General features: G+C 48.8%; 1 protein-coding gene across 4 annotated transcripts in view; it reads left to right on the top strand.

Annotated features, from left to right (window-relative positions):
- The window catches only part of CLIC5 (chloride intracellular channel 5), a 152,270-nt gene that overhangs the window by 125,745 nt on the left and 8,666 nt on the right, over positions 1-17,859 (top strand). For all 4 annotated transcript variants that reach the window (XM_064476552.1, XM_031434599.2, XM_064476553.1 and 1 more), the window contains one exon: positions 11,873-12,057. In XM_064476552.1, coding sequence (XP_064332622.1) covers positions 11,873-12,057 — 185 coding nt within the window. The remainder of the gene's footprint in view (positions 1-11,872; positions 12,058-17,859) is intronic.

Below are 17,859 nucleotides of genomic sequence, written 5' to 3'. Positions count from 1 at the left end.
ACAGTCGAGCGCTGCGTGACCAGAACGGGGCTCGCCTGGCTGGCCTGGCCTCGGATCAAGGCCTGGGGAATAAAGGAACATTAAATGACTAATTTGAACACGAGTTAAATGCGCTTTCACCTCTGGCTACCATTACTTTATCCCGTGCCTCTGATCCCTCCTGTGCAGTCTGCACGTGGGCGCCCAGCATCTCTCTCCCTCTCCCTCCCTCCACATACACACATACACAGCGTGAGTGTGTTCCGGTATTTCTGTGCACCAGCAGAGGCCATTACACATCTCCTTAAATAAACATGGGTCATAGGTCAATTAATCTGGAAAAAAAATGCCTTTGCATGTGAAGCTGCATTAGAGACAGGACACGATCGGGTCTCTCGGCTTTACGGTCAAGCCTGATGGCGTGTAGCCGCAAAAGTGTGAGAGTGTGCGCGTGCGTCTGCATGTCTCCCGGCCGTGTTTCACCGTGTGCCTGCCAGTCAGGAGTGTTGCAGTTGGTTTTATACATGACTGCACTCATAGTTCCTCCACTGTCATCAGAACATAGCTTTGAGGGAAAATTCTGCCTCTGATCTGTTGACTCTCGGTGGAGAATGGCTCTGGGGAAATCAGCTTTCAGAAGAGCGTCTTCATTTGTGGTAGAGCCAGGCTGAAAGTGACAAGATATGAACCCCAGGTGGAGTGTGGAACCTTCTAGCAGGAACTTCAGACGCCCCGGTTAGGAACTCTCCTTGTCAACTGTGTGGCCGTCTTGTCCAGGCAGGATGGGCAACATTCTCTCCATCTCACAGAGGAAAAGCTGAAGCTTGGATAAAGACACACTGGGGAGCCCGTGATGGGTGCGGGACGAACCAGGCATTTCTCAGCTTTTAAACTCTCCTGCTGCAAACCAGTAACACTAAACGTAAGAATTGAAACCAGGGGTTAAATCCAATCTGGTATTTATCAGCAGCTTTAGAGAGGACACTTCATTGAAAAATAAAATTGCTACACAGAACCTTGACCTTAAAACCTCTAGCCTTCTTTAAAACCCTGCTCTCGAGGGGTCTTTCCAGAAGGCACCCCAGCCCACCTCAAGCCTATTCATGAGTTTAGCCTGAGAAGCCTCATCAGATAAAGAGGGTCCTATGTTTAGGACTTAAGTGTCAGGGAACACTTTATTTTGTTTGCCTTGTTATCTAGACCATTTTCCAATTTGAATGGATGTTTGAATCCCCTGGGGGTCTTGTGACAACACCAGATCGGCAGTGGCATTCCCTCCTTGTTTGGCTGTGATGACCCTGCAGGAGGGCACGCCAGGCCAAACAGATAGAAACCCTGCATCTGCCCCCAAGGAACTACATCTCATCCCACAAAGAAAAGCACCATCGGAGGTCCTCTGAGGAGAGGAAACCAGTTACAGGAGCACAGGGAGACATACAAGGTCACATTTTAGGGTCTCTTGCCTTTCCTCAGGCCCCACTGAAAAGCTCATTCTTTCAGCAAACACGTATTCAATACCAGGCACTGCCCAACATGCTAGAATAATGTAATAATGAAATATTGGCAATATCTGTGTGTGTTGGCAAAGATTGTGTTTGGCTGCATATAACAGAAACCTAATCACAGAGGCTAAAGCAAATATTTATTACATTTTCCTTAGCAAAAACCTATATGGCATTTTACCATGTGCCGTGCCCTGCTCTAAGCGCTCTTTGTAAATGTTTACTTCTGAGCAGGAGTTTGCTTTTCTCACATCACAAAAAGTCTGGAGAGTAGAGAGTTTCAGGCTGTTGTAGCTGCTTAAAGAATCACGGATCCATATCCTTGGAGCACCTGATTCTTAGTATGTGACTCTTATCCTCATGTCACAAAATAGTTTCTCCACTTCCAGACATTACATCTGAGTTCCAGGCAGTACCAGTTGTGTCTTGTCTTTTCTTTCCCAGAAGCATAGCCATCAATTTACACTTACATACTGTTGGCAAGAACTTGATCATTTGGCCTCCTGCAGTCTGGGAGTCTGGGAAAATAGGTATTTGTGACCCAGCATGTTTTGCTACTCTGAAAAAAAAAAAATCTGGATTCTCTTGGTAGCAAAGAAGGTAAGAGTGAATTCTTGCATATAATTCACTTTCAACTTAAGATGATTTTTTTTTTTTAAACCGCAGTGAAAATATCTGATCTGGCCATGCCAAAAAAAGAAATACTATCTCAGATTCTCCCTTGGGGTTGACCAGGTCTGAATCATTGCCCCACCTAAATTTTAGGAAACAGAAGTATAAAATTGCACACTTAATCTGTGACACTCTTTCTCCAAACTTTAGAAGACACAAGACTCATGTAGTAAGAGCTGTGTAGTAAAAACAAAAACACCCAGTGGATACAGTTTCTCCCTGCAAACTGTAATCCACGTGGAAGCAAGAGCAGGCGCCCAGAGATCTGCTCTGAGCAAGAGAGGGGGCAGGTCCAATTGTGGCATATCTGGGAAATTCTGCAAAAGTATTGGTCACCCCCAACCCCTGCTCTACTTAACCTCTAAGTTTGCCTCATTGCATGACTATTAGCAAGAAGGCTCGCTCTGGTGGGACTGCGGTTACTGAGGCAGAGTCAGAGTGAAAGGACCAGCTGAATACGCAAAAAAAAAAAAAAAAAAAAAAAAGACTGTAATTCATCTGGGGTGACTTCCTTGGGGCAGAGGACGAGTCCAGCAGAGTATTTGTTAAGCAGTCTTTTTCCTTGCAACTCTAAGAATTTATTAGCTGTTTTGTAGCTTTGATCCTTATGCATCAGCGTCATCACACAATCACACACTGCACCTAACGACCACTTACTGCATGCCAGGCACCATTCTGAGCCCCCTGCGGGTTTTACCCACGGCAGTATTATCAGGTGTGCTGGGCTAGGAGCCCTTATTTTACAGACGAGGAAACTGAGACACAAGAGGTTAAGCTAGTAGGTTGCAGAGCCAGGATCCCAACCCATGCAGCTTGCCCTGCGGTCTGTGCAATTGACATGTGCACGTTACACATTTAATACAGTCCATTATTTAACATGCATGTGGTGCTCAGTCTTTGAACAACAGTAAAAGAAGGTCATTTGGGAAACTGTGATCAAATTAGCTCATAAAACAAGAAATACTGATGGAAAAGCTCCCATGTATGTTTTGCTACGTGTACACAACAATCCTAGCTTCACCAATGGAGTCCTAGCTCAGCAGTCCACGGGGGATGAGGAGTTCCAAACCTGGCCCACAGAGGGCGCTCCAGATATACCTGTTTCACCAATCAAAGACTGGAAAAGAATTCATAGACAGTCCCAAAACGACTAAAACCGGTAATCATTTAAATATAGACTTGTGATGGCAGGGTGGCCATTTTAAAATTTGTTAGTGCTCTGGCATAAAAAGGTGTGGGCATTTGAGGATGAAGACAGAATGTGGTTAAATCATCTCAGCCTGTTGGGCGGGGCTGAGCGTGGCTAAAGACAGTCTCCAGGTCTCAACACGGGCACAGATGACTGAGGAACTGAGACTCTCCCTTGACCAGCTCATTCCAAATGTCTGAACATCAGCACTCAGCCTAATCTATGGCCTGATACTTAAAAATAACCTGTTGTAACATAACCATTAAAAAAAAAAAACTCCCAGTTTTCAGCCTGATTCAGTCCGCTGCATAAACTACAACCAGCATTAATAGCTCCAGTCAGTATTTATGCTGGTCTTCCTATTAGCACGATGGGTTTTACAACCATTTATGAGTTTCTGGGGAGCCTAATAGAAAACACACATCCTTGTTCGCTGTGGAAGTTGCAGAAGCGTGTTCTTTGCTGAGGCCAGAAGGGGGCGCCACCTCCCCGTGGCTAGAGGCCGGGCCGGGCTCCCTAATGGGGAACACATTCTCTCCTGGCGGCTCCAGCTCCTTTTCACCCTCCCTGGTGAGTTTCTGCAGTTTCCTCTTGGCCTGGCTCCACTCAGAATCAGGGTTTCTCCGTCTCTCTTTCTCCTCCTGTTGATAAATAAGCATTTGGAGCCCTTACATGGGACAGGCTGTGTGCACAACAGGAAATCTACCTGTGAAGAACTCAGTGATAATCTTTCTCTTCAAATTTACTGTGGCTCTTAGGAGATTTAGAAAACTATTTGAATCTGGAACCGCCTGTGTTATCCATACCTCCCTTCATACTTTCAACTTTCAAATGATGTCTTATGAAAGTCATGCTGGATGGTCCTCAATTCTTTACCAAGCTCGTGGTTTAAACACAGCCTAATAATTACCGAAGACTCGTCTTTCTTTAATACACATATTTTTGTTGTTATTTGTTCTCGTTGGGAATAATGCTTCCGAACAAAGGGCAAATATAAAGCTGATTTGCAGAGCTGCGTCAATAGGATGGTTATTCACAATGATTCCCTACAGGGCTTGGGGAGGAAGCCATGCAGAGAATCTGTCTCTTCCTCAAGGAGAATCCTTTGGAATCCTTTGGAAATATTTCAGAGATATTTGCCCCGTTCACTGGGTGATTCTCTCCATGAAAAGGAGTCAGAGGGCACCCAACAGTGTCCAAATCCCAACCCACTGCAGTTGTAAGACTTGAATCCTGCCTTGGAAGTAGAGAATTATTTACTGGCCTCTTATTGGAAGAACCATAGGAGGTGGCCATTTAATTTGCCCTCCCATTCAAGGCCAAAATCCCTTCTAGAACTGAGAAATAATCCTCATGGCAGCATGAACTGCAGGCTTTTCTCAAGGCCAGCTGACCGCACACGAGGGAACAGCAGGGGTCTGCTGGAGTTGCCATTGCATCTTGCTTTCTCATAAAGCACCTTTCCTGTTTCCCCCAGTGCCTAGAAACGGGGGCCCAGGAATTGCTTCCCACATATGAGCCCGTCACAGCCACAGCCAATTTGATGACATCCTCCTCTCTGTGAGGCCAAGTCCACCATTCCTGGTATGATGCCGAAGTGGACAGGAATTCTGCAAACTGTCAGACTGAGAAAATTTCACACACCCAAGTAGCCTGGAGAGAACAAGGGTGAACCCAAAGAGATGATTCCAGACCACTTGGGCGCCCGAGTGTGTTGAGTGAATGTGGGCACGCACTTCACCCTCTGAGCTCTTGCACATTTCTCCTTGGACCTGGGAAGCTCTGGGGCGATCCGATAAGCTTCACTCTGACACTGGTTTCTGCCTCAGGTTGATCTCTTGCTCCCAGTCTTTCCCTCAGTCTCTCCTTGCTCCCATCCTTTCATAAACTTATGTTCTACGGCCATAATAATGATAATGATTGTAGTAATAATGAGCTTTCGTTAAGTCCTGCTGTGCAATGGACTCTGTAGAAGATGCTTTCCCAGCAACCTGTGAACCACCATGACCAGTGGCAGGATTCAAACCCCCGTCTCCTGAATGCCAGAGCGATGGGGCTGCTCTGCTCCAGGGTCTGTTATCACAAGCCCTGGCAGGGGAGCCTGTTCTGGGGTTCCCTCATCCCACTGACCATGACCCAGGCTCTCTCTGTCCTGTCCCTGATGGGCTACGCCAACGTAGCCAGGGGCCCCAACCGCAGCAGAGAAGGGCTCACCGAACCCGGAAGAAAGCCGCTCATCTTCTGCAGCCCTGCTGCCATTTCCGCCTCGGTGTGGCCCGAGGACCAGGCAGAGATGCCACTTTAGGAGACGAGGGACTGTGGGGGTCAGCCACCCCTTACCTGCTGCATATTCTGGAAGGTCCCTGTGACTCAGAGGGTGTGGCCCCCTGTTTCTACCTGCTTTATAATTTTACCTCGATGGGGTCATCCATGCCCAGGTAACCCAGCTGTAACTGGCCCACCTTACTCTCTAAGGACTTTTGTGACAGAGAAAAGTGACATGATTCTAATCCCAAAACCTGGAAGATGAATGTGGATCTTGACAGAAGACTTTTTAGTGGGAGGAAATGAGATTGCCCATCGCAAAGGTGAAAGTCCTAAATAGCCCCTTAGAACATCTTTGTCTCTCCTCACAACTAGACCCTACGCCAGCATCTACGTCTCTGCCCGCCTGGCCTGCACCCCCTGTCCCCCAACCCCCACCTCCGCCTTGTACCTCTCCTGGGCCTCTCTGCTGCTCCAGCCCCCTCCTCTCTCCTGGATCTTTGGCCCTGGGCACCCACACAATGCAATTTGACCTCTCTCGGTTTCTAAAGAAAGACTTCTCCCTTCAAAAGGTGAGGAAGAAGTGATAGTAAAATCTGACTATTCTAGATTTTTTGTTGCCATCACATTTTCATTCACGCTTAAAGCTATTGAATATCAACAAGGTGTAGCCATCTTTGTATTTTTCTCTCCAAGAATATGTGATGGCCAGAAAAATCTCTGCTGTGGTCTCCCTCAAACCACAGCTGCATTTTTTCTTTTTCTCTTTTTTTTTGGGGGGGGGTCCTTTATATCGACATGGTCTCCAGTGAGATGATGAAAAGTAAGAACTTCACTCAGTCCTCCAAGGTTTCTCAGTATCTAGATAGTTCTTTTGGAGGCAAAACCCAAGTGGATTTCTCTTTTCACCCAGATGGTTTGCTGTCTCTTGGGCAATGGGACAGCACTGGCCCTGAGTACAGGCAGAGTTGGTACTTGTTACTGAGAGATGATGTGAGGGGTCCTGGTAGGTCTCTCTTCAGAGATGACACCATCTGGAGCCAGTCATGGTCACTGAGAGCACCCAGGATTGTAGCTAAAATCAAGCCATTAATAGCAGAGCACAGATGTGTTATCAAACTAGCTGGAAGAACAGACTCGAGGAGTGGTATTCTGACAGCCACACCCTGGTCGGGGGATAAGGGTAGGTGAGAGAGTTCTGCAGCACAGAAGGAAGATGGCAAGCCGGGTGTGCCCGCAAGGAGCAGTGGGCCAGTCCTCGGCACCCAAAGATGGCCTTGCAGAGTAGAAGAAATGTAAGTTTTGGAATCCAACAGCCCAGATGTTAAATTCTAGTTTTGCTCCTAACTTGTATAATAAGATGACTATTTTGAAAATATTTTTCTCTGTGCTTTCCTGAGCCCATGATTCTGATCTGCCCTAGGCATCCATCTGCCCCAGGAGAGATGAGGGTTTCTATAGAAGGAATTCTGAGGAAGAAAAAGGAATCCAATACTTAGCTTCTGACACTCAAAATAGCATTTTCAACCAGACAGTAGCCTTGCAAACCAAGCTGTTGTCTTAAAAAGTTCTGAATTCTTTTATCTCCCAATTTTAGCACACCAAGAACCATGCCCGGAGGCCTCAGCTCACAGGAAGTCTTGCTGCTCCGTGGTTGATGGGATATTTGACATAGGAAACTGAGACAGGGGCTTTGGGGATGGAGGAGGAGAGACAGGCAGGGAGATGTCTGGGGAGCCCCCCATGACGCTCTGCTTGGGTGTCCTTCCCGAGGAAAGTTTCGGAGGAAGGCAAGTGGCCTGCCTCTAACCACCACCCTAGGGTCACATCCCCATGGTTACCCTGGAAGGAAGTAGAGGGTCGGCAGCACTGAGACGAGACACAGCACCTGCAGAAGCTTCCCCAGGCCTCCCACCGGGCATTCCCTGGGACTCCCATCTCCCTGGAGCTCCCAGGAGCCTCCTCCCCCACCCACCCCTTTACTCGGAGAGAAGAGCAGGGGAGAGGGACGCTCTCTGACAAACTGAGCATTCTTTATGCAAAAGAGACAGAATTGTCTAGAGGGACTGTTTAGATTATTACATCAACTAGCTTGTAATCCAGAATGGACTAAATTAAAGTCGTCATTTCCCCATCACCCAGGGATTCCCTAGGGATCGGGAGCTTGTCAGGAAGACCAAAGAGGTTAAAAACAAAACAGGGTCCATTTTCCACAGTACATCCCAGGAGTCGTTTGAACAGCCTGCTCGCACGTGCCCGTGTGCCTCAGATGAGACTGAGACTCAGTTTCTTTCTCTGTGACGTGGTGATGCATCACAGCTCACATCTCAACAGATTCACTGTGTATTTAAATGACAGGTGGCATAAACACCCCCGGGCCACTTCAGAACTTCTGTAAGGGCATTCCTGGCCGGTGCTGGGGAGCAGGATTCAAGCACCTTGTGGTCTGCCTGGGTCCACCTCCCAGTGACCATGATCTCCGTCTCCACGGGAGAGTTGAACAGACCCCCATCCAGGCTGCGGACAATGGTCAGAGGTGGACCCCTGGTTCTTACCTGTCTGCAAGTTCAAGTGCCAGAGAAAAACCACGCATGAGAAACTGAGAGCACAGCCCCCTGGGTTCGCAGAGCTGCTCCTGTCCTTTCAAAGACCACCTGGGACATCTCCTCGGCTCCGAGTGACTTTTGAGCCCTGGGGGGCCCGTATGGCCCTTTGCCCCTCGGTGCCCCCACTGCACAAAGCGCACCAGCAAACCGAGGCTGCACGTGCTTGCAAGGGCTTGTGGAGGCTGAGCAGGAGCCCTGGCTCCCTGGTCCCCGCTCAGCCTCCATGCCCGGGTAAGAGCGTATTATTTTCTTAGCTCAAATTGCCATTTCCAAGTCATTATTTCTCTACGACAAGAAAACAATATTGGGTCTTATGTAATATCAACCTCAATGAATCTGGAAGTGATCAGGGAATGGGTGGCTTTTTTTCCACCCTCCTTAAAAAAGAGAAAAATAAATTTGAGATTGTTCGCATATGGCCGAGAATATTTATGAACTACTCCCCTCGTTTCCTCCTCCCATATTTTACTGGGCGCGCTTGTGTGTGGTACAGAATCAGGCTTTACGGGCAGGGCGGGGCTGAGAGGGGAAGAAAGCAGGCCAAGGACTGGGGGTCCTTCAAGTTCCTGGAGGTCTCGGGCCTCGGGGTCCCCTGGCCTCAGGTTGGCTTGCTGTGGTCTGAGGTTTCCCCCGTCCCGCTACTCAGAGGAAGTCTTTCGGAGGGAGGGTCTCAAATGCCAACACGGAAGGAATTACCATCTTCTTGTCGCTCTGGTTTCTTTCACAACCCCCTCCCCATCACCAGAGCAGAAAGTTCAACACGAACAGGTTCACAACCTGGGCTGCCGTCAGCCAAAAGAGATCGTTAAATTCTACGGGTGCCAGGTTTTGAGCCTGGGTCCGAGGACTGAAGGAAAAGCACTGGCAGAGAACGAACGGGGCTGGCCTTTGTCGTTCGATAATGCAGCTGTGTGTGTGTGAGCACACAGGCACGTGGAGACGGTCTCCCTCCGGCCCTGCGTCTCCACACGGCTGGTCACCGAGACGGATCCGAGAGGAAGCCAGGGCCAGGGCCACGGCAGGACGTTCAGTCAGTAAGAGAAGCCAAGTTGCAGGCCTTTATTTTCCTCCTCTAGGGACTGGGCTTCAGAGCTGGAGCCCAGCATCTCTCCTTCTCTGCGGTGCCTTGGATTTTTGAGGAATATCCTGACCAAGAGTGCGGGGTGAGGGGCAGAGAGCAGGATGCCTGCCACATTCGGTAATGCAACAGCAGCAGCTCTCATTACATGATGTCCTACCCCGAGCCAGGCACCGCGTGACGCCCGCTCCCTGCACTGACTGAGCTCAGGCTCACACAGGCCTGAGGAGAGTTAAGGACCTTCAGAACTGCTGTTGAGATGAGGGAAGCAAAGCTCAGAGAGGTTGAGGAACTTGCCTGAGGTCACACTTCAAAAGTGCCAGGATCAGGGACGTTTCCATGATGTGTGGGGTGGGAAGCCAATACAATCAATCCAAATAAGGAATTTGAAAAATCAAGTTCAAGGCCTTGGAGCTGAAGCCTCAGTGGCAACGCAGTAAATTCACCCCGGGCGGGGTCGACATTTAAACACAGCGTTAGCTCTGTCCCTTGGCCCCATCCCTGCTGCCTGGTCTCCTCTCTACCATGATTATTGCCAATGCTGGCCTTCACATTCTGATCAAAAATGCATAGACACAAGGGATGCGACTGCCATGCGGAGGACCTGGTATGTTATTGGTGTGTCATGGTTGGGACATAAGACAACAATCCTTTCCATTGCCAAACATTACCTTCCACCTCGAGACATCACTGGAGAGAGTTGAGAGGTCTCCAGGACCATCCTCCCAAGGAGCTTCAGTTGCTGTCCTCGCCTCTCTTACCAAGTCTCATGATGGTTCCCAGACTAGGTCCTTGGGCACGGACTCGGGCAGTGACTTGCTCAGGGGTCCAGGGAGCATTTGGAGTTAAAGTACCTGCAGTGACTCATGTCCCATCATCTGTCTCTTTCCCTCAGATGATATTCGGTCATCAAATTTCAACAGGCATTCTGTTTGATTTTTCCTTTCTCCATTAGAATCATCTCTGTAAGGGAAAGAGGCAGTGGGATTTGTGGAAGCAAACAAGCCCAATATAAATCGCAATGCTCCGGTGGAGGGTGAGGTAGGGCGGGGCGCGTAAGAAGCATTGTGTGTTGTGTGGTACCCTCCCTCTGCTGTGGCTTTTGAATAGGATGGCCATCCCATCCCAGTCTAGACAATTAATAAGGGGAATACAAGCTTTGTTTTCCCCCAGCCCTGCTCTCTCAATTCTCCCAAACTGGAAACACAAAGCACATGGTTACGTGCAAGTTCAAATGCCACACCAGGGAGAAGGAAGTGTTGAGAAACCACGTCCGACCTCCAGCCTGTTTCCAAGCATTCCAGTGAGCGTTTCCATTGATTTATCTTGGACAAGTGTCATTTCATTGTCTCAAACAAAGGCTTTCTATGAAAAGACAGTCACGGGTTCTGTGAGGAGGGGCTGGCAGAAGGCACGTTTGGGAAAATGGGAATAAGAGCACGGTCTTCTGGGCTCTTCCTCCAGGGGCAACTCTCCGCTTTTCTCTGCTGGAATTAACACCAGGACCAATTCCCGGCATCTCAGTGTCACGCTCTAAAGCAGAGTCTGGAAAAGACAGCCACTGGGGGAGGGGCTGACGACGCAGGTGGAGTGGCCGGTGACTCGGCCAGACATCTCCTCCTCTGTCCTTGGAGCTCAGGTGGATGGTTTCTGTGCGAGGGTTCTGTGACTAGAATGGTCTGCGAGACTCTGGTTGGAATGACTCTTGAGTCATCACGGGTTCCTACAGCTGCTCTTTTGCGTATTTTGTTCTGCATCTAAATGAACTACTTCGTACACAACCATCAGGACTGGGGAGGTCTTCTGCCACGTTATCTTCGCTTGGATGTTCACGCTGAGCTGTATCCATGAGAGGTTTCCATGCAGCTGTAATGTGCACGTTTCTGGTGCAACCCACTGCATGGTGCATTGGCCCGTCCATTTTGGACAGCTCTGAGTTTTAGGACAACCTTTGTAGATTAAAGTCAAGGATGCCTCCCTGATACCCATTGGTTGTCTGGGGGGGCAACCCCAAACATGGGCACCCACTTTTCCTGTGTCATGTTTTCCTGGAAGCCTTGTCTCCTCTCCTTCTCAGCTTGAGTTAGCCATAATGAATGCTTCCTCCAAATCTGGTGCAAAATCTCTCTCCCAGGATGTCCATTCAGTTGTTATTTACTTATTTAATATCCCTTTCTTTCTACAAATTTATTAGACAGGTTAATTGTGCAATGCTGGCAAAATTTAGGTAAGCAAAATAAGGAAACGAAAGTTGACTATTACTATGGCATCTGCTGGAGATGAGCTCTGTGGAAACTTGGATAAATACCCTGATGGTTGTATTTCTATATTTATATAATCTTTTCGAAAAAAGGATTGGATTAGCTTATGTTTATCGTTGGGTTAAAGTCTGTTTTTTCAGGCTATTTAATACTCTTCTGCAGCATCGTGTTCATGGCTGCGAGGGACTCTGTGGTGTGTGGGGAGCTGGTGTGATGAAGGGGCAGGATTCCGGATAAGCTACTTTCCTCTGAAGACCCCGTGGCTATATCCGTTGGCAAGAAGGTTGACTAAAGACACTTCTTTTGCTGTTTCATGCCAGCCCTTGAGAGAGGCCTCACCAAGGCGCTGAAAAAACTGGATGACTACCTGAACACGCCTCTGCCAGAGGAGATTGACGCCGACACCCGCGGGGACGATGACAAGGGCTCCCGGCGCAAGTTCCTGGACGGAGACGAGCTGACCCTGGCCGACTGCAACCTGCTGCCCAAGCTCCACGTGGTCAAGGTAAGAGCGCTTTCCCCGCAGTGGCTCCCCAGATGCACCTCCATCAAGGCCCAGGTCACCCGTGGAGCTGAGGCAAGGATAGGAAGTACCACCTGCTGATGGAGATTCGGAGCTCTGAAGCCACAGGAACCGGAACCCAGAGCCAGCCCCCACTGCGTGCCGCCTGTCTAGCCTCCCCGAGCTTCTGTTTGCACCTGTCACATAGACATATGCTGCTTCACTAGGGTCGTTGGGATGTACATGCACCCCGAAAGTGCCTGCCATATAGTAAGGGCTCGCTACCTAATAGTTGCTGTAATTGTCCTATTGCTTGTAGTTCTATGTAGTCCTGTCACTCTAAAGGCTTCTTCCTTAACTCTTCCTCATAGTTTTTCCCTGGCCTCCCCCACCCCCCCATCTCTGCTCCGTGTGCGCTCATTTGCATGTTTCCTTTGTGCACAGACCCACCCTCGGACTCCCTGTAGCAACTCCGTTGGGCTGGCGGGCATCCCCTTCCTCCCCGACAGCCCAAGAGCTGGAGGCTGTGAGAAGTGACGTCATTTTCTCACTCGCGTTGCACTTACTGATCCTGAATCCTCTTCTCTGCCAGCCTTAGCCTCTGAGAGTCGGAAAGAAGGGAATTCTGAGGTCCTCCCCAGTCTCCCACCCCAAAGTGGACCACTTACCGTGTGTCTGTGACGGGCTTCTGTGCGGCTGGGACTGCGCATTTCTGACGACCAAGAGCCCCCTGACTATGGAGCCAGCCCTACCTTTTTGGATGGCTCTGGTGATTAAAACATCCCCCCCTGACGTGGAGCCCAGTCAGGCCTCCCTGCTCACTCTGTTCTCAGAGCAATGTGGGAATGGGCTGCCCTGTTTCATCGTTTGAAGGCAGCAGTGGTGTCCCCCACATTTCTCAAAACCAACACTCCTCACACCCTTTCCTGACCCGCCCCAGCCCAGAGAAGGACACAGTGGGGTCGCATAGCCCGACTGTTCTCTACTTTTATACGTGTTACTATCTTACTGTCTCAGTCTGACACAAAGCTCTGTGAGGACAGGTCTTCTCCAGGCGTGATGGTGGGCACGTGGTGGCCCTTTAATAAGTACTCCTTGATTGACTATTCGATCACCTCAGTTTCTTTCTACCCGACACAAGAGTCAGATTCCATCATTTATCAGCTGGATATCTGCCTACCATTTTTTGGCTGATGTCCTGAGCTAGAAAGGCAGGCTTTCCTCCCATCAAAGCACATGCTGGCTTGAGTTGAAATGTCAGCTGTGCCTGCACGGAGGCTCCCAGGGACTCGGCAGGGCTGGAGGCTCGGAGGGACTCATTTCTGCCAGGGCTGATGGGTGCGGTGAATGCAATCTACGAAGAGGAAGACACTTTGCCTTCAGGGCCAAGCCAATGGTCACTTGTAGGTCCAGCCAAGCTATATTTCTTTGAAATTATTAATTACTGCACGCCCCACCCCACCCCCTAAAACATCCTTTATTCTCTTTCCTGAACAAGTGCCACCATTAGGGACCATATGATTCTATCTCTGTCACACTGTGTCAGGGAGAGGTAGTGGAAACACCTCCGTTCTAGAAGTCAGGAGATCCAAGTTCTAGTCCTGTGACTGCCACCAACTAGCAGCAGGAGCTGGGGCAAGCCACTTACTCTTTTTGGAAATCATTTTCCTTATGCCTAAGAGGAGACACGTGGATCACGTTCCTTCTCGCGCCTCTCCGTCCCTTCCCTCCCTCCTCCTCTCTCACTCACGCATGGACTGACCATGAATCAAGAATCGTGTGTCCAGTGAGGCGAACAAAGGGATCTCCCAGGCCCCGGGTTTCATCCTCTGATTTCTTCAGTCCCTTCCAGCCCTAAACAGTAGGTGACGCCCCTGTCCTTGTATGATGTCCAGCAAGTCTGTCACTTGGACAAGCCGGGACCAGAGGGTGGATGTCCCGAGAAGGGACAGGGGCTGGGCCTTGCCTCCTGTCTCCTTGGATTTCTGCTGATCCTGCTCATCAGGTCCCAGAGCCCTGGCAAGCCTCTCAAGTGCAGAAAGCACAAAGAGGAAGCCAAGTCAGGCCTCCAGTTTGACTTCTGACGCCAGGACTTACTCTGGGCTGGGGGGGCTAACTGTTTTCATATGAGAGAGCGGGTTCAGAACATGAGCGCGGAGGTTCCTGCAGACGTCAGAGCTTCCCCCGTGCGCATTCTGTCTCTCTCACTGGCTCCCCTTCAGGTCTGTCTGCATCCTTGGAGGCTGAGTTGCTCTGGCTGGACGCTCACTGAGAGCCTGGTTTGAACTTCCGTTGTCTGGCTGCCTTGTTCTCTCACACGCGCCAACACGAGAGGAGAGAACCAGCTCGGGTCAAGCTCAGGGCCTCAGATCCAGGCCGGGAGTGGGGCACAGGGGCCTCTTGTTATGGCCTGTGGGACCCTGGCCCCCGGGGACCCTCACCTGGCACAGGAACCTGTTCAGTCCTTTGAAGCAAACAGGAAGGGAGCTCCATGTATAGACACAAATACGTATTCATAAATTGCATCTCTGCTGTTTTCCAGTTCAAATTATATCCTTTAAAAACTTGGAAATAAATTCCAGTGCTGAGAGACTTGAGGCTGTCCCAGTGGATCAATTTGTAATTTTGAAAAATATATTATCAGTGCCTTGGCCTCATTGTGGGCCTTTTGCTTACTTTTTTTTTTTTTCATTTTTTAAAAAATTGAAGTAGAGTTGATGTACAATGTTACATAAGTTACAGGTGTACAACATAGTGATTCACAGTTTTTAAAGGTTATACTCCACATATAGTTACTACAAAATACTAGCTATATTCTGTTTGTACAATAAGACATCCTTGTAGTTTATTTATTTTATACATAATAGTTTGTGCCTCTTAATCCTCTGCCCCTATCTTGCCCCTCCCCCCTTTCCTCTTCCCACTGGTGCCCACTTAGTCTGTTCTCTGTATCTGTGAGTCTGCTTCTTTTTTGTTTTATTTTATTCTTGATATTATAGTTTGTTATTATGTTTGTTTTATTTTTTAGTTTCCACGTATAAATGATATCATACAGTATTTGTCTTTCTCTGCCTGACTTATTTCACTTAATGTAATACCCTCCAAGTCCATCCATGTTGTTGCAGATGGCAAAATTGCGTTCTTTTTTATGGCTAAGTAGTATTCCATGTGTGTGTGTGTGTGTGTGTGTGTGTGTGTGTGTGTGTGTGTGTGTGTGTGTGGTGTGTGTGTGGTGTGTGTGTGTATTCACCACATCATATTTATCCATTAATCTGTTGATGGACACTTAAGTTGCTTCCCTATCTTGGCAATTGTAAATAATCCTGCTATGAATATTGAAGTGCATGTATCTTTTTGAATTAATGTTTGCCTTTTTTTGGATAAATACTCAGGAGTGAAATTGCTGGATCATATGGTAGGTCTAGTGTTAGTTTTTTGAGACACCTCCTACTGTTTTCCACAGTGACTGCACTAGTTTACATTCTGTGGGCCTTTTCCATCTGCTCTGGCAATTTCCAGCTGCTTCCCCCTGTGAAGCCTCCACATCTCTGTGGATTTGCTCGTTAGCCGAGACAGCCTCTTCTAAAGACTTTCAGGCAAACCCAAGGGCCCTTCATCTTGCAGTGAACAGAGGGGGCTCTGTGGAAGGACTCCAATTCCATCACCTGTGTTACCAGCCACATGTCTGCTGGACAGACATTGCTGGATGGCTTCTGTAGTGACCGCCCCAAAGCAGTTATTTTAACGGAGAGAATGTAATATAAAAAGTTCTAAGTACCTAAGAACTAGGAAGCAAAATGTACTTTGAGGTTCCTCCTGCCCTGCGGCTGGGGGCAAAGGGAGGAGGCTGGCAAGATTAAAACTCAGGAGCTAGGTGCGAGGCCCCGCAGCGCTGCACCGTGGACCTCCGGGGTGGGGCGCTGCTCCCCTGGGGCGGGGACAGGCTCGGCAGGGGTGGGGTCATTGATGTGGGCCAGCCTCTCCGAGCCGGCGTGAGCACACTGGTTCTGTGCTTGTGAAACGGCCAACTGGATTCAGCTGCTGCTCCTGGAGCAGAGGAGACCCCAACAGGAACAGGAATCCCACGGACGGGGACCTGTCCGGTCTCCCTCCTCCTGTCACGCAGTTGCTCTCTAGCGCCCCCTGTTGGCAGAACCTCGCCGGCCGTCGCTGACAAAGCAGAGGTGTGGTCTGCAGCCCCTGCCCCAGCCCCAAAGACTCCAGCACACGAGTGGGTCTGGAGATAAAGCAACAGCTGCTGAATAACTGGCCCAGAAAGAATTCTGAATAGAGCTGTTCCTTTACCATTTATCCTGTTATCATAGGGCTGAGAGGCAAAGTGGAGAGACTCAGATTAGGAAGCAACTAATCGGGACTGTAATAGATACTAGTGATTAATAGATAATAATAGATAACAGATATTGGTTGAATTAATTATTTTCCTGTGTGACATTGTGTACACCACTAAATCTCTTGTGACCGGTTTGCTCATTGCTAAGGCTCTTCAGGCTTTAAAATGAAGTGGTTATATCCATTTGAGGCCAGCTGCACTGTTTAATGTTAGGATAACCGAGGATGGTAAAGATTAAATACAAGTGTGTATTGAATCCCTACTTACTTAACCTCCCTTGGTCGCATTTTTCTCATCTGTAAAATGGGAATACAGTACAGTCTTCCTTATAGAGTGATTTAGGGATTTCAGGAGCTTGCCAAGTGCTTAACGCAGCACCTGGAGCAGTGCACGGAGTAAATAAATGTTTGCTACTGTTGTTACTCTTAGCAGCATCATTGAGGTTATCAAGGGGACAGAAAGGTAAAAGCTGTGGTTCCTGTCCTTATACAAATTAGGGAAGAGAGAGATGATACGAAAATGGTAACTGTGATTCAGAACAGAAGAGCGCTCAGAGTTGTCAGGGAAGTTCAGAACTGATGTAGAACAGAGAGGGGGACGTGTCCTCCTTGGCAATGTTGTGTCTAGGAGACCAAGATTTTCTAGATGACCGAGCGATAGGTCATCTGGTCCCTCACTCAGCACTGCTTTCCGGGGAACCCCGCACATCACTGGCACCCAGATGAAGATGTAAATAATCAAACCAAGGCAGCTGGTCTGGGGTCCTCTCTGCATGGGGGGATCCCTGGGTCAGAGGTCTGGAGACCTCTCTAAAAAGAGAGTAAGGAGAGGAGTCAGAAGTCAGTCCTGTAGGAGAGAGGCTGCTTTTTGCTCTTCCCATCCCAGTCCCCAAGAGCTAGAGGCATGACTAGCCAATGTGCAGGCCCCAGCGCATAGCAAAAGTATTAAAAAAAAAAAAAGAAGTATTCAGAATTTCCAGATGTGGACAGCAGAGCGTTAAACCAAGAGCAGGGCCCTTCTAAGTGCGAGGCTCCATGTGACTGCACAGGTCACATGTCTGAAGCCCTCCCTGGCTAGAGAGATCTTATTAAAGTGACCACCCAGCCCCTACCTACGAAGGAATGCATGCAATGGGCAAAAGGTGGGTCCCAGTGAATTATAACAATAGGTGATGTTTCTTAGGAGCCAGCCATCCCTCTGATCATTTTATGTTTATTAACTAATTCGTCACTCCAAGGTAGGTCCTCTTCTTACCTCCATTTTAGAGATAAAGAAATTGGGGCTCAGAGAGGTTAAGTAATGAGTCCAAGGTCACATAGCTGTTAAGTAGTGGGGTCAGGATTTCAGAACCAGGCAGTTGGGACCCAGAGCCCATGCTTTTAACCACTATGTTACTGTGTCTCTCAACACAACAGCACTTTCCCGGAACACCCAAGCCCACAGCCCCAAGCGTG

This window comes from Camelus dromedarius, chromosome 19 (genome assembly GCF_036321535.1).
Source record: "Camelus dromedarius isolate mCamDro1 chromosome 19, mCamDro1.pat, whole genome shotgun sequence".
Lineage (NCBI taxonomy): Eukaryota > Metazoa > Chordata > Mammalia > Artiodactyla > Camelidae > Camelus > Camelus dromedarius.
Note: the sequence above shows the minus strand (reverse complement) of the source record. Positions and strands in the feature narration are given on the sequence as shown.